This window comes from Astatotilapia calliptera, chromosome 22 (assembly GCF_964374335.1).
Source record: "Astatotilapia calliptera chromosome 22, fAstCal68.1, whole genome shotgun sequence".
NCBI classification, from domain to species: domain Eukaryota; kingdom Metazoa; phylum Chordata; class Actinopteri; order Cichliformes; family Cichlidae; genus Astatotilapia; species Astatotilapia calliptera.
This window is the reverse complement of record NC_137442.1, coordinates 29,956,954-29,971,984: the sequence shown is the minus strand read 5'-3', so window position 1 is coordinate 29,971,984 and position 15,031 is coordinate 29,956,954. Positions and strand designations below refer to the sequence as shown.

Genomic DNA, 15,031 nt, shown 5'->3' with positions numbered 1-15,031 from the left:
TATGTATGTATGTATGGATAGATAGATAGATAGATAGATAGATAGATAGATAGATAGATAGATAGATAGATAGATAGATAGATAGATAGATAGATAGATAGATAGATAGATAGATAGATAGATAGATAGATAGATAGATAGATAGATAGATAGATAGATAGATAGATAGATAGATAGATAGATAGATAGATAGATAGATAGATAGATAGATAGATAGATAGATAGATAGATAGATAGATAGATAGATAGATAGATAGATAGATAGATAGATAGATAGATAGATAGATAGATAGATAGATAGATAGATAGATTTATATGTATGACATGCTCTTGCTAATATAGTATGCCTTGCCATGAGTGTGTTGACAAGAATCTTGTAAAATGACATCTCCACTAGACAAAATCAGAGAGGCAAGGCTGAGATGCTTTGGACATGTGCACAGGAGGGAAGTGGAATTGGATAAAGGGTGTTGAAGATGTAGCAATGGAGCTGCCAGGCAGAAGGAAAAGAGGAAGGCCATGCAGAGGGTTGGTGTGACAGAGGAGGATGTTATGGGACCCTCAAAAGGAGCAATGGAAAGATGAAGACAGAAGACACATGTCAATGTCAGTCACATGACACAGGTTGTTTTTACATTTTAAACTTTTTAATGTTAACTCTAATTAACAAATCTAGCAAATATGTAGAACAGCAAAACTGATCTTTTTTTAATATTGAAGGGTTGAATACTTTTGTCTGAAGCATCTGTGCCGCATCACTGCTGATACTCTGTAAAGGTTCAGAAAATCATGAGCCCGTTTTCTGTAGTTTTCTGTGGGTGACTGGCCTGGGCTGCAGTCACACCAGTTTTGCACATGGTCTTCTTTTTTTTTAAACCACAAAGCTACGCTGCTGGAATAGCCGTGCTGTTGAATATCTTCTGGGTTAAGCAAGACCTTCCCTGAAAAGGCATCATCTGGAGAGGACCGTTTTTTGTTTTATAACCTGTATCACTCAAGAGAAATGTTGCTCCTCTCTTTTTGAGCCTTGAGGACAGGGTGTCTGTGATTTCTAAAAAAATAACTAAAATGTTTTGTTCACTGTGTTTGAGTTAGGCTTACACTAAATGACTGAACTTTCTTTGATATAAATCACTAACAAATTCCAACAAGATATCAGTAAAAAAAAACGAATACAAAGGAAACAAAAAGGCTTGAACAGATATAAGAAACCAGCTGAGCTGTTGTAGGAATTTTCCAGCCTAATGTGTGTCAGACCGTGTGTTTAACAATTTTCTGTAAAACTAAATGAAGTCACCCATTCTTTTCATTGGAGCCTTTATTTTGTGTCTTAGTCTTACATACATCCATCTTCACAGCTAGTGTGTGTGTGAAGACTGAAACAACTGCACTACTTACAGTTTATTTAAACGATAAACAATGAATACAGTTTGAAAAGTGCCAGTTCATACTGAATCATATAATACCAAATCAAAACACGTTAATGCTGACCCACGTTTTTGTCCACTAGGTGGCAGTATTCCCTGCTCCCTGTATGACACATTCACACCACTGTTGTTTTCTGTGGCAGCTGAATGAATTCATGGTGACAGGAAAAACCAAATTGTGGTTTGTCTCTGTGTGTGCGGGAATGAAGAAAAGACACTGGCCATACAAATGTCTCTAATCTGTTACAATGCACACAGAGCAAATCATAGCCTGTTACTGCAGCTAAGCCTAACTCCTGCATCATCTGAACAAGCACAACATTTCAGGTCAGATGTCTGTGAGTAAAAATAAGAAGGTGAGAGTTCAGTGTGATCACCAAGCTAATAAAGTCTGGACAAAACAGAGCGACACCTCATCAAAAAGTGCAAAACATGTTGGCATCTTACTGACAATAAATGAGACAGCTATACTGTGTGTACCAAGCATATGAGTGTCAGATTTACACAACAATACAGTACACTTTAACTGTAAGGCACTTTACACATAGTTTTCATTTACAAACTGTGTCACATAATACATCAAAAAATTTATACTACATCACTGATTTCAATGATAAGGCACCCCTGTATAGGCTGGTTCGTATGTCAGGTGTTAATGATCGATGACAAAGAACCCGCTGTTTGTGTTACGCTGCAAACACTGAAAACCTTTCTATCATTTTTCCATCACACCCAATGGCACAATCTCATTGATTGCTTTGCTATAACACAACTCTTAATCCACAGGTAGCTGCAGGTCTCCAGTAGAGTCCTTTTGGCCCAGCAGATTTAATAAAAGAAACAAATTCCAAGCACCAAACTTTCTTTCTGTCTAGAACAGAAACTAAGTTGGTGTTGGTATTCTACAATTTCAAATGTAGAATGTGCTGAAATTGTGAGAAACATCAAAAGCTGACCCCCTTCACCTCAGCTCAACAAGAGAGCGAGAGAGAGCCACAGTGGGTAGTGGTGAGAGAGAGAGAGAGAGAGAGAAGTGATCACGGGAACAAATAAGAGCAATAAAACATTATTTTCTGTTTCACCTCGGTTACATTTTACATATTAACACGCCCACACCGCCACATAAAGCCGCAGGAAGGTGCCACATTATGGTATTTTTAGTGAAAGCAGCTGAAGCACACGCTGCATCCTGTCTAATGTAATGTCTGTGCTCTGAATATGTAGCTCAGGCCAGCCCTCTGTCAAAGAGATGGAAATAATTCATATAATTCATGAAAATTTCAAGAGATTTTTCATTACAGTCATCTCTCCTAATACACACTGGGTATGTAACACTTAAACTGTGGGTAGAAAATTCGATACTACAACTAGAGAAAATGAAAATGACTGAACTGGTGTCCTTTGAAGAAGTTGCTTTGAAAACAAAGACTGGGTCTGGGACTACTCTCATCCTTGCTGACTTCAAGGATTGCAATGCAACAGCAATAAGATGGAGTTAGTCTGCTATCAGTTTGCAATTGAATGGGGTCAAGTTAGCGTTTAAATGCGGTCAGATTTTGTTAATATGGTGATCAACTGTGTTAAACTGGTGAAAAATACAAATTCATTGCTGTCTGTATCCACAGAAATTCATATTAAACAGAAATTTACATTAACTGCTACTGCCAACCAGAACCATGGATTTAAAATTCAGAAATCCCTCCACAAATAATGTAGTTGCTGCATTACGGTCATTTAACTGCAAGATGACATTGGCGCTCAGCAACTTTGCTTATATATAAAGACATAATGAGAATATAATTTTGGTGGCAAGCTGTTGAATTACAAGTTGTTGACTGTTACACACTTAACCTTTAGGCAACCAGTTGTTGGTCCCAACTATTTGAAATAAGTCGCCAATGTGAAAAAAGTCAGTACAAACAATGACTGATTTTTCCTAGTCACAAGGAGGTGGTCATTCTATTGTTCTCTATGTGACTGAGACATATCTGAAAAAGCCAAGGATAGAGGAGGTGGATACTGTAATGTAGCCCATGAGTACCAGCGTGCTAGCTCAGATTTGTGTGTCTACTTCTCAACCATCACAGTCAAGAAATATCCAACAAAATAAGAAGAATAAGATTAAAAAGCTAAGTCTTATTTGTACCCTCAGTGCGCAGCGAGCACAGAGAGTGACAACTAAGGAACTAGCTTATTAATTTTTTTTAGTGTCACCGTGCTAATTCTGACTTGCTAGGAGATACACACTTGTGTCACAAAAAACACTACAGCCCACAAATCTTCAACAAAATAAGGAGAAAATAAGATTAAGTGTGGGAAAATTAAAACACTGCATATACCAGCAGCTCTGAGACACAGGCGAACTTGGGCTCAATACTAGCATGCTAAAATGCTCTTTATGATAATGCTAGCATTATTAGCAGAAGGAATGTTTAACATGTTCCCCATCATAGCTTAGCAGGTTAGACAGCTAACATTTGGCTCGAAATACATAGCACTATTGAAGCTTATTAGACGCAAAACAAAGTGCATAGTCATTTTTAGACTCTTTTTGATAGAGACTTAATTTTTGCTCTAGCATTGACAATATGGTTATTTTTTAAACTATACTGCAAAACTTAGTATGTAGGGATGACAAAGTGTTTGACATTTGGACTGAACACTTAAGTATTTCCCATAGATGTGGCTGTAGTCCTGGGGGTTTTCTGTAAATGTCCCAATGTAGTAAAATAATTTCTTGGGGCTAGATTTTGGGTTCAATTTTAAGCACCCCTTTAGTGTCATTAAACTTTATTTTACAGCTGTAATCAGGAAAGCAAGTTAATAAATAGCTTTTTAGTGCAGGTTGCACATTAAAAAATTGGTGGGTCTGACAAAAAACAGCAGAATTTCTCGCATGTCCATCACTACAAAGTAAAAAACCAATGCCATATTGTGAAAATGCATTTTGATGTTAGGTCTGTAGGGTTTTGCTTTAAATGCTTTTACATTTATTGGGTATCAATTTAAACTTAAACAGTTTGCAACAGAGGCAATTGAATGACATTAACGGTAATTACGGCACTTGGTCTGATCATTAGCATACAAAGCTTTTGGCGGCCACAGTGCTGGACATCATTACCGTATATAGAAAAGCGACACATGGATTATACACATACTATGTAGTAGAACTTCAGCTTTTTATAATAACATGCTTATTAACATACATCTTCGTCTCCCTTCTACTATTATCTGCTCGGTCTCCCATGGCAGTGCTGATTTTGTCTTATGGATGGCCTGTCCTCGTCTCCTGGTGTGACAATAGAAGTGACATTTGTTAAACAGCCACTTCAGTAAATGACAGGAAACTGGGCTGAGCAGAATAGTGAAAATGTCTTTGGAATCTGTAAAATAAAGAAATAAAATGAAAACAAAATTCTTCTTTTGGTGGGTAACGAACATTAAAAGGCTGCTGAGGTTCATTTGGTGGTCATCCAGCTGCACATATGGGCTCGGTATCATCTGCCTTTAAACATTCGGATTTTGTGCTTGTCTGCCAGCAGCAGGGTGACATTATATTCGTAATCTCCATCGTGGACTCCTGTGTGTCGGAAAGCTCCGGCCAAATGGTTCTCCTCCCAGTAGTGGTGCCAGTTTCCATACTGGTCTGCACCGAATCCAAACACACTGACCTGTAAGAGACAAGGTTAATCACAGTGAAACTACCACAGATGCTCTTAGTGCATAATAACATACTTTGCAGTATCTCCAAAGTTCTCCAAATGCCTTTTTTTAATCATCAACAGAGCGATCTTTGCTTCACAAGTCCAGTTGTGGAAGCATTTTGCAAACTTTGAAATTGATTTTTTACAGAAATACACTGTGCAGTATCACCACATGAGGCCAGTGATATGTGATGAGATTTTGGTGACACTAGAAAACAATTTTGTTTCTACTACCTATTTTTTTTATTTAAAAAGAGAAATTGTTGTAATTTGTAGATGGTCTGGATGCACTCATCCCACAGCCTGTTACACAGAAACTGAATTCAATTTGGCTAGATCAGATGATGGCTCATTTTGATGAAAATTTGGTTCTAGCCCATTGTCTACACAAAATAGTTCGCTGTTGTCACTAATGATGCCATTTAACCAATACAAGCCTGATCAATTCAACAAGCAATGGAAACAATCTGAGGAGAAGAGGTGGAGCCAGGTCAAGAAAAGTAATTTCAGGTGAGCAACTGAATTTAAACACAACCTATAATTTCTCTTTTTTTTTTAAAGAAGGGAGACATATCTCAGCCATTGTCCATTTTTGTTTTTGCTTCATATTTTTGTAGACTTCTAAGACATCAATATGAGGTTTAAAGGCCTGGGATACATCCCCTGAACACTGTGCTTTTCATTGTTTCATCTAGGGTGTACTGAAAGCTTAGTTCTGTTCTTATTTTTACTCTCTGTATGCATGAGCAGACCATTGTGTGGTTCTGACCACAGATAAAACTGTTTGGATGGGTTTTTAGATTTTGCCAGAAGAATCAACGGTTTTGCGAATGTAGTTTGAGAATTGGGTTTTGTTTTTAGAGTTATGAGAAAAGGGTGAAATGTTTCAAGAAATGTGTCTCTACAAGTGAAACAACTACAGCAACTGGAGGAAAGTGTTTCTTTAATTTGAACAATATTTCATTAAGGCGATATTGACATTGGAAGTTTAGTCAACATCTTTGCAGAAGCACTTCTGAACGCTACCAGATAGTGATAGCAATGGTTAAAAAAAAGACTTCAGCGTTTATGTCCTCAGTCACTCATTTTGGGTCATATTGAATAAAAAACTTCATTCTTTTTATTGTTTTGTTCTTCCACACTGAGGGCACATTCAAATCTCGCATTAAGAGATTTGAATGTGCAATCCAGTGTCAGTAATGGAAAGGAACGAATGGGATGCTATCAGTGATTGTACAGCCAGTGTGCAGTGGCTCTTCAGACCAGTCGATCGGCCCCAAAAGTGCGTTGGCACACTGGAAATATGCCAGATTACCAGTGATGGTAGAAACGTTTATCTCGAGGCTTTAAATTGATCTATGGTAGCTGTTTCTCTTCTACACTCTCTATGGGTATACTTAGTTCTTAATTACTACATCAAAGCACATTGGCATGGAGGCACTCAGCTTGTGGCACTGGTTAGGAATTAGCCCAGGTTGCTTTTATAGTGCTCTTCCATTGGTCTTTTTTTTTTTTGGTCTGGAGTTTCTCATCTTTCTCTTGTCAATATGTCATAAATTTTCTATGGGGTTCAAGTTAGGCAAGCTGGCTCATCAGTCAAGCACACTAAAACAACCTTGACAGTAAACCGTTTTGTAGCAGTACTGGCTGTGTGAGGAGGTGCTAAGTCCAGCTGGAAAATTAAATTGGCATCTCCATAAAGCTTGGATTCTTTTCAGATTCTGTGCCTCTCCATTCTTACTCCAGACTTTGAGACAGACAGACTTTCAAATGAAATGCTGAATGTCCTCATCTTAAGTCCAGTGTCCTCCACTGAAAAGAGGACACTGGACTACTGAACATAAATCTCTAACTTTCCATTGATGTGCCCTGATATAGCACTTTGAAAACAGCCAGGCTTTTCAGCAATGACCTTCTGTGGTTTGCACTCTTTCTGTGGGGTGTTGATGATAGTCATCTGGACAGCTGTCAAGTCAGCAGTCTTCCCCACGATTGTGATTGTGTGTATTGAACTAAACCAGGAGATCCATGATGTTTCTAATACTTGAATACTAATTTACTTAAACTCAAAATAATATATTCTAATAATATTTTATTTTTGATTTCCATTACCTGTAAGCCATAATGATCAAAATGAAAACAAAGAAGGTCTGAAATAGCTCACTTTAGGTTTATTAAATACTTAATTTCTTGATATGTGCGGATATTTTATCTGTGTCTGTTCCTCAATCTTTGCCAGGTCACAACTCTATCATTTTACCTTGATGTAATTGAGTATGACATCACTGCAGGCTGAAATTATCTGCAGTGTTTGGACTGTATTTCTAAAACAATCTGACATCTTAGAACACATCAGATAAACACACAAAAATATGGATACCAGGATGACAGTTATTCATAATGAAGTTTGAGGGTCACACAAATTAGAGGACTATCCAAGGAAAAACAATAAATAGGGAATTGGCAGGGAAATATGGGAGAAACTTATGAAAAATGGAGGTGTTGGCAGGAATGACTGAGCAGTCACATATGTTACCTATTAGAGTAGTTCTCCTTACCTCATCACATATGTGGACAGCGAGCAGCAAACTGAGGAAACCGGTCGAAGGATATCGTCCATGACTGTCAAGCCACGATTCGTAGACGTATTTGAAAAATGTTGGACTGTAAATCAACACCTGAAAAAGAGTGAGAAGAATTTCTACTCCTTTGTCATTTATCAAAATCAGGAAATGAAGAAATGTAAGTCACCAGTGCAGACTGCTTTTTAGATATTCGGTCTAGAGCAGATTGTGCTGGGCCCCAAATCGAATTCTTTATGGTACACTTCAGAAAAGTGGATAATGGTATAAACTTAGAGACAACAAAATAAAGCCAAGATGTGCCCAGAATGTGCTTTGTGTGCCCTTTCTAGGAAAATAAACCCTCTTACCACATCATGCTTTGTAAAGTGTAAAAGAAAATAAGATACACTCTCCACTTCACCTTGATCACACAACACACAAAAATTTTTTCTCTTGAATATTATGGAATCAATTGACGTCAGTAGCCACTGAAAAACACCCTGCTATCATCTGTGTGATTAAAGAGCGTTGACTTCAAGTTGAAAACAGGACTTGTGTCTTCTATTTGATTTTATAAAGATATTTTTAAAGAACTGGCATGACCTGTTAGCGTGATGCTACACTCGGTCGACGCTACACTCGTGTGGCTGTAGTTGTTAGAAATTGTCTTGACTGCATTAAAATATTTTTTTATTGCCACTGATCCTCTAATACAGTGCTGTGCATATTTGCAACTTTAAATATTTCAGATCATTAAACAATTTTAGTATTAGATAAAGATAACAGAGTAAAACCAAACAGCATTTTTTAAATGATGATTTTCATTTATTAATGGCCTGGTGTGAAAGTACTTGACCCCTAAAACTAAAAAATGCTTGTGGCACCCTTGGCAGCAAGAACCACAATGAAGTGTTTGCGAGGAGTCTTTTCAGTCTTTTGTTGCACTCTTCCTTTTAGGTTAGTCTTTATTCAGTCATACTAAAGAGTTTTCGTGCATGAGCGGCCTGTATAAGGTCTTAATTAATCATCTGAATCAGATTTAAGTCTGGACTTTGACTAGGCCACTCCTAAATCTTCATTTTGTTTTTTGTTTTTTGAGCCATGCAGATGACTTGCTGGTGTTCTTCAGATCATTGTCCTGCTGCATAATCAAGCCCATGAGCTTCAGAGCTCAAACTGAAGGGTGGACAATCTCCGTCAGGATTTTTCTGGAGAGCAGAATTCATGAATCCATCAATTTGGAAAGCTGTCCAGGTCTTGAAGCAGCAAACAGCCTCAGACCATCACACGATCAACACCATGTTTGACTGTTGATATGATCTCCTTTTTATTAAATGCTATTCTTTTCAATCCAGATGTAAGAGAACTCAAACTTTCCAAAAAGGTCAACTTTTGTCTTGTCAGTCCACAGAATATTTCTCCAAAAGTTCATTAAGATGTTTTTTTTTGGAAATGTGAGATGAGCCTTTGTGTTGTTTTTTTTCTCAGAAGTGATTCTCACCTTGGAAATCTCAGTTCTTTAGATGTTTTTTCTGGGTTCTTTTGTGGACATCTGGATTAGTCATTAATGTAATGTTGGAGTAATTTTCGTAGGCTGGCCACTCCTGTTAAGGTTCGCCAGCGTTCCACCAGGTTTTCTCATTTGTGGTTCACTGGAGTCCTAAGCCATGAGAAATGACCTTTTAACTCTTTCCATGACTTTGTTTCTCACCTGCTTCTTTATATCATGTCATAGTTAGTTTTTAGATCTTTTAGCCTAGTTTACTTTATCAGACTTAAATTATTTCTTGATTTAACATATCTGGAAGTAATGAAGCCTGGATTTTGACTTGTGACATTTACCTTGTGAAATTACATCTTCCAGGTAGGTTTGGATATTTTTTCCCCCTAATAAATAAAATCATCATTAAAAAATACTGGTGGCTGCAAGTGCTACCCATCAGCTTCCAACAGATGCACCTATGGTTTCAATTTCAAAATCCTACATCGCTTCAATGTTGAGTTATCGCATTCACAAGATTTTCAGAAAACCTGACCTCTGACCTTATCCTTTAAGTTTATGTCACTGAGATTCAAACTCGTCCTAAATTTTAAGAAGATGCACCTATGGTTTCAATTTCAAAATCCTACCTCACCTCATTCGCTCGTTTTTGCATTTAAAAACTCTGATGCCAAGGCAGCCGATCATGTAATGGCAATAACCCATCAGCCTTTCACAGCTGAGGGTGAAACACTGCATTCTATTTTTTGACAAGCTATAGTTGAATAATATTGTAATTTGTTTGATGGGCTGAATCTTTTAAATGTGACGATTATTTAAAAAGAATATGCAATCGGGAAGTGTGCAATTACCTCAAAGCACTGAACTTCTGCTATGATTGCAGTGAAGACCACCGCATGTGATTCACATAATTTTCATACACAATAAACCACTCCATGACCCTTTCTGACCAGTGGATGAGTGCACTGTCATCATTGGAGCCATTCTGTTATAGTTTGAAGGACTTTGGACCCAAAAGCTTTACAAGCAGGCAGAAACTCTACAGGCAGGCAGGTTTAACTAAAGGCTCACCTTTAATGGTGGAAAACTGTCCAAAAATTCAGAGAAACAGAATACATGACAGTCAAACACATAAAAACAAACAACAGTGAGATAAACAGACATTGCGACAAACACAAAGGGCAACTGAAGCTATTAAAAACACAAAGGCCTAATCAGGTGAAAAGGGAGCAGTTGGCTGGACAGACGGAATAAGGCACAGACGGACGGAAATATAAGGCACCAGGAGCAAAAGACTACCAAACAAAACAGGAGGTATAATAAGAAACATCTGGCACAGGGATGGAGATTTGACAACAAATTACAGGGAAACACCAGAGAGGCAGAAAACCTGAAACCTAAGGAAGTGATCTATACAACATAACTATGATCAAAGAAGACTAGATCAGAAAACTAAAGGTAAGAAAACATAAATATAAAACTGAGGCTACAAGGAAAATATTGTTAAATAGAAAATGAAACCCAAAGACTCAGAACACTAAATATAGGAAATCAAACAGTAAATGCCAAAAACCCAGGGTCTGTGACACGTTCACATCAGGATAGAAATGATTCAGTGCATTTCATAAAAATTCAAGTACTCACTCAAAACTTTGTATGGATTTGCAGTGACTCTAACCCTGCTGGGGTTCTCACAACGGCAGTCTAATTTTGTGAAGTGAACAAAAAACATAACCGATTGCACCTTTACTTTATACGCAGTTCAAGTCATACTAAAATATGGCACAAACATTTCAATGTCAGTACTTTTATTATAAAATATTTATGCATTCTAATCGTCCTGATCATTTTCTAAAACCTTTAAAGCCTGAACCATGAAACAACTGCCAGAAAATTCAAATAAATTTGCATCTATAAGTTTTAGTTTGTATAACTTTTGCTACATCTGGCATTTCTGTGCAATTTACTGCTCACAGTTAGTTTATCTTAAATCAACAAAAACATATAAGGGAATTAAAGTTATGGTTAAAAACAATCACAATGATGACGCAGAGGCCTCAAAAACTCATGTATCAAATGTGATACACTTGGCATTACTGTTGCTAATGCCAAGAAATTCAACATGTTGTCTCACAAATGGTTAAAAATATATATAAAGGAGTTAAAAAATGACAAAATCACTCTCCTTTGAACAAGGAGGTCACAAACAAGAGCTGAAAGTAACACTTGCATTGCAAGAGGGACTGAAATTACAACGCAAACCTCAACACGCTACAGAGTGACCGATGACTGATCACCGGCGTGAAGGGAAATAAGGGCCGCTGCTGTAGCCTACATTCATTATATTTCGGGCAGACATTTCACATCTGGAATGACTTATTCATTACAACAGCTGAATACAGTTATGAGTTTGGCATCAAGTCTCAGAGCTCATCAGCCCCTGCAAATATGATACAGATACAAATTTGGGAGAGATGAGTAAAAATTCCCCAGGAGCCTAGAGGTGAATGCTGGGAAGCTGGTGTAAGGGTTGAACATGTGAACATGAAAAATTCTGCGTCTTTAATAGACGGCCAAATTGATGTGGTATGCTTGAAGTGGAAACTATCAGAGTGCAGCTCTCGACAAGCTCGCAAGCCTTGCTCCATTAGCGGGAGGGTTCATAACCACTCCACAGGCTCTCCTGTGCTGTTGTATGTTCCAAATAAATTATTGGTTTTGGAACTATGTTGTTTAATGCGTGGAAATTTTCTTAATGCGTTACTCTTACATGTTCACCCATGCACTCATCTACTTGTTGAGAACTTGGTGAAGGATGACTCATCTGGCCTTCAAGCATGTTCTTACTGGCAGTCTGATCACGTCGTCATTGAGATTCTCACTTGGCTGAGGGAGAATTGCTCTTCTGTTTTTCCTTTTATATCACACTGATGCATAAGAATAACTCAGTTGGCTTCAGTGCAGCTGTTTCTATTAAAACACTATCCAGGTGAGCGGTTTGTTTTTAAGTGAATCTCCAACAGTGAACCCTCTTTAAAAGTCATTTACCCATTTTCCTCTTGAAACAACGGCGCCTACTGATGCTGTAATAAAGTCATAACTCACCTTATCTTTATTTGCCTTTATCCTGGACATCACAGGTAAATATGTGCTGTAAGACAAGAAAAATTACAGGAGTTTAGACCATTGAATTGTCTAAAGCAGGGTTGTCAAACATAAGGCCCTGGGGCCAGAATTGGCCCAACAAAGACTCCAACCCAGCTAGCTGGAGTGCTTTGGAGAATGTGAAGGATGGCATAAATTTTGGATTTCTAACTTTATTTTCATAAATTTTAAATCTCTTCTTACTAATAAAGACTTCTCTCATGACCATAGCAGTCCTACTATAACAAAGTGAGTAATTAATAGATAAACAGAGTTTTTACAATCGTTGAAACAAAATTTGTTAAAAAATATAAACTTTCAGTTTTATACTTACAGGACAGTCTGGAGTTACCAGAACTGCTTCTGTAATTTTACACATTCACTTCTAATAATTTAAGCCCAAATCATGTATTACAGAAACATACTTTTGCATGTATTTTCCTTATATTAAGAAAATATTAATCTTCATGATTAAATGTACAAATAAACTTCTCTATACTGACAGAAAAGGGACTTTAGCTGGTGCAGCCCACTTGAGATCAAAGTGGGCTGTATGGGGCCCATAATGTAAAATGAGTTTGATACCCCAGCTCTAAAGCATCCCCTGAAATGTTCTGCTGAACACCATCTGGCAGGTTACATGTTTGTAATGAAATGCCACTGATGATGTATAAAAATGAATGCCCAGTGTCCCTCCTCACCTGTATCAGGCAAAGTAATTAAAACCTCATGAACAGAGTTTGCAGTCATTACAGTGACTAATGCTCACCGTCAGCCTCTTTTTTTGCATCGTTCCCCACATCAGAGCTGTTAGTGACAACACATGATTTTTAAATAGAGGTGTGTGTGCAGTGCTGTGAGGTGGCTGCATTTAGGCTGTGTGGATTGTAGCGCATCACAAATGGAAACAGAGACACATGCAAAAAATGGGACTCTCTACTTTCCTAAATAAAGAAGCTAATAAACTTAATTTACACTCCATGGGAATTCCACACTCTGCTTGTGCATATGTTCACACACTGCATGATAAACTACTAGGCTCAAATGAAAACTAAATACATGGCAAACTACAATAAAGATAAAGATGTTTAATTAGAAAAAAGGTTAATCAAGGTTGTGGCCTCAGAGGCAGCATGTAGGGTATTTTTCAGGAGAGATTTTTTTGGAAACCCTCAGATTTATTCTTCATAAAGAACCAAAAGAAAATGCAGCAAAGTGAAGAAAGAAAAAATGTTTACACTCAATTGTTAATAGAGGTTTCTTCTACTTGAACATAGTATAAATTTGTTAAACTTATTAAATGGTAAAAAAAAAAATAGGAATAACATACATTCTTTTCGAATAGGATAACACAAACTCTTGGCCTTTGCAAAGTAATTGTGCTTACATTTTAGTCACCCATCCTAGCTGTCAGAAAAACCCTAAGTGTGTCTCATTTAAAGAAAGAAGATGGTACAGAGAAAAGTGTTTCCAGGAATTCAAGTGGGCACAGTGGGGGCAAAGACCCAGTCAAGAGGAGCCTGTGGGAAATAAATATGCATCCATTTGATATTTGTCTGAAAATTCCTAAATATTTTAGTTGCGGACAGACCTGCAGCCTCCATAAACGTGCATTAGGAGACATGGCTGTCCTACAACAATATAGTCACTAAAGTGAAAGACAGGACTCTATTGTGAGAGAAAGGAGAGTCTCACAGATCCTATTTAAGATTCACATACGCAAAGCAAATTCAATTTAATTCAATTTAATTCATCTAGTGCAAAATGAGAGACCCTAGAACAATACTGAGAAAACCCCAGCAATCAAACAGCTTCCTTTGAACAAGCACTTGGTGACATTGGGAAGGAAAAACTCCCTTTTAACAGGAAGAGACCTCATGCTCAGGGACGGCCAGCCATCTGCTGCGACCACTATGAAGGTGGGAATCGACTTTTCAAGCCTTAAAAAACAGTTTTTCATGGACCCAACAGATTTCTATGCATATCAGATTATTAGTTATACTTAAAACTCAGCATATACCAATTAAAATTTTTTACAGCTTCAATATAATACAGATTCATTGGTTCATGGTCTTATAACAATGTTGTTGAATAAACTCCCCACTTTCAACTTTCTTCTGTAGAAATAAAATTTATAAAATCCTTCCAGGAATATATATATATTACCGAACTGATTTTAATAAATCAAATAATTTAAAAAAATAAATAAAAATAAATTACAATTTATGCAATTATTTGCACTGCAATCTAATTAGAGCTCTTTTTTGCAGACACAAAACGCCTCCAATTTGCTTAATCTTTTGTGGTTAGCTTTCTCTTGGTAATGCTAGGTCTTCCACTAGTAATCGTTCCACAAAGTGGCACAACAGCTTTATAGAGTTGCATCTAAAGAAACCTTAAAAAAAACCCTCTTTAAACAATGTCCTTTCCACTAATGAGATCAACGTGGCGATGTCTAGCTATCACGCACAGCATGATATTTGGCAAAAAACTAAAAACTACCTCTGTAACTTTGCTCTGCTTCACTTCAGCAGCATCAGGTAATGTTCAGATGTTGATTAATGGTTTTCTTTCGTTGTTGATCTACTACAGAATATTTTTTTTTTGAATCCCAGGCCAGGAAAATCACCTTCGTGTTTTTTTGTGTTTTATCCTCAGTTACTTTGACACAGGCATCTGCTGTGATGCTTA

General features: G+C 37.3%; 1 protein-coding gene across 2 annotated transcripts in view; it reads right to left on the bottom strand.

Moving 5' to 3' along the window:
* Window positions 1–1,303: 1,303 nt before the first annotated feature.
* The window catches only part of LOC113015435 (CMP-N-acetylneuraminate-beta-galactosamide-alpha-2,3-sialyltransferase 1-like), a 102,550-nt gene continuing 88,822 nt past the window's right edge, over window positions 1,304–15,031 (bottom strand). For both annotated transcript variants that reach the window (XM_026157475.2, XM_080296294.1), the window contains 3 exons: window positions 12,302–12,347; window positions 7,690–7,809; window positions 1,304–5,098 (listed from right to left, as the gene is read on the bottom strand). In XM_026157475.2, coding sequence (XP_026013260.1) covers window positions 4,925–5,098; window positions 7,690–7,809; window positions 12,302–12,347 — 340 coding nt within the window. In that variant the 3' untranslated portion in view covers window positions 1,304–4,924. The remainder of the gene's footprint in view (window positions 5,099–7,689; window positions 7,810–12,301; window positions 12,348–15,031) is intronic.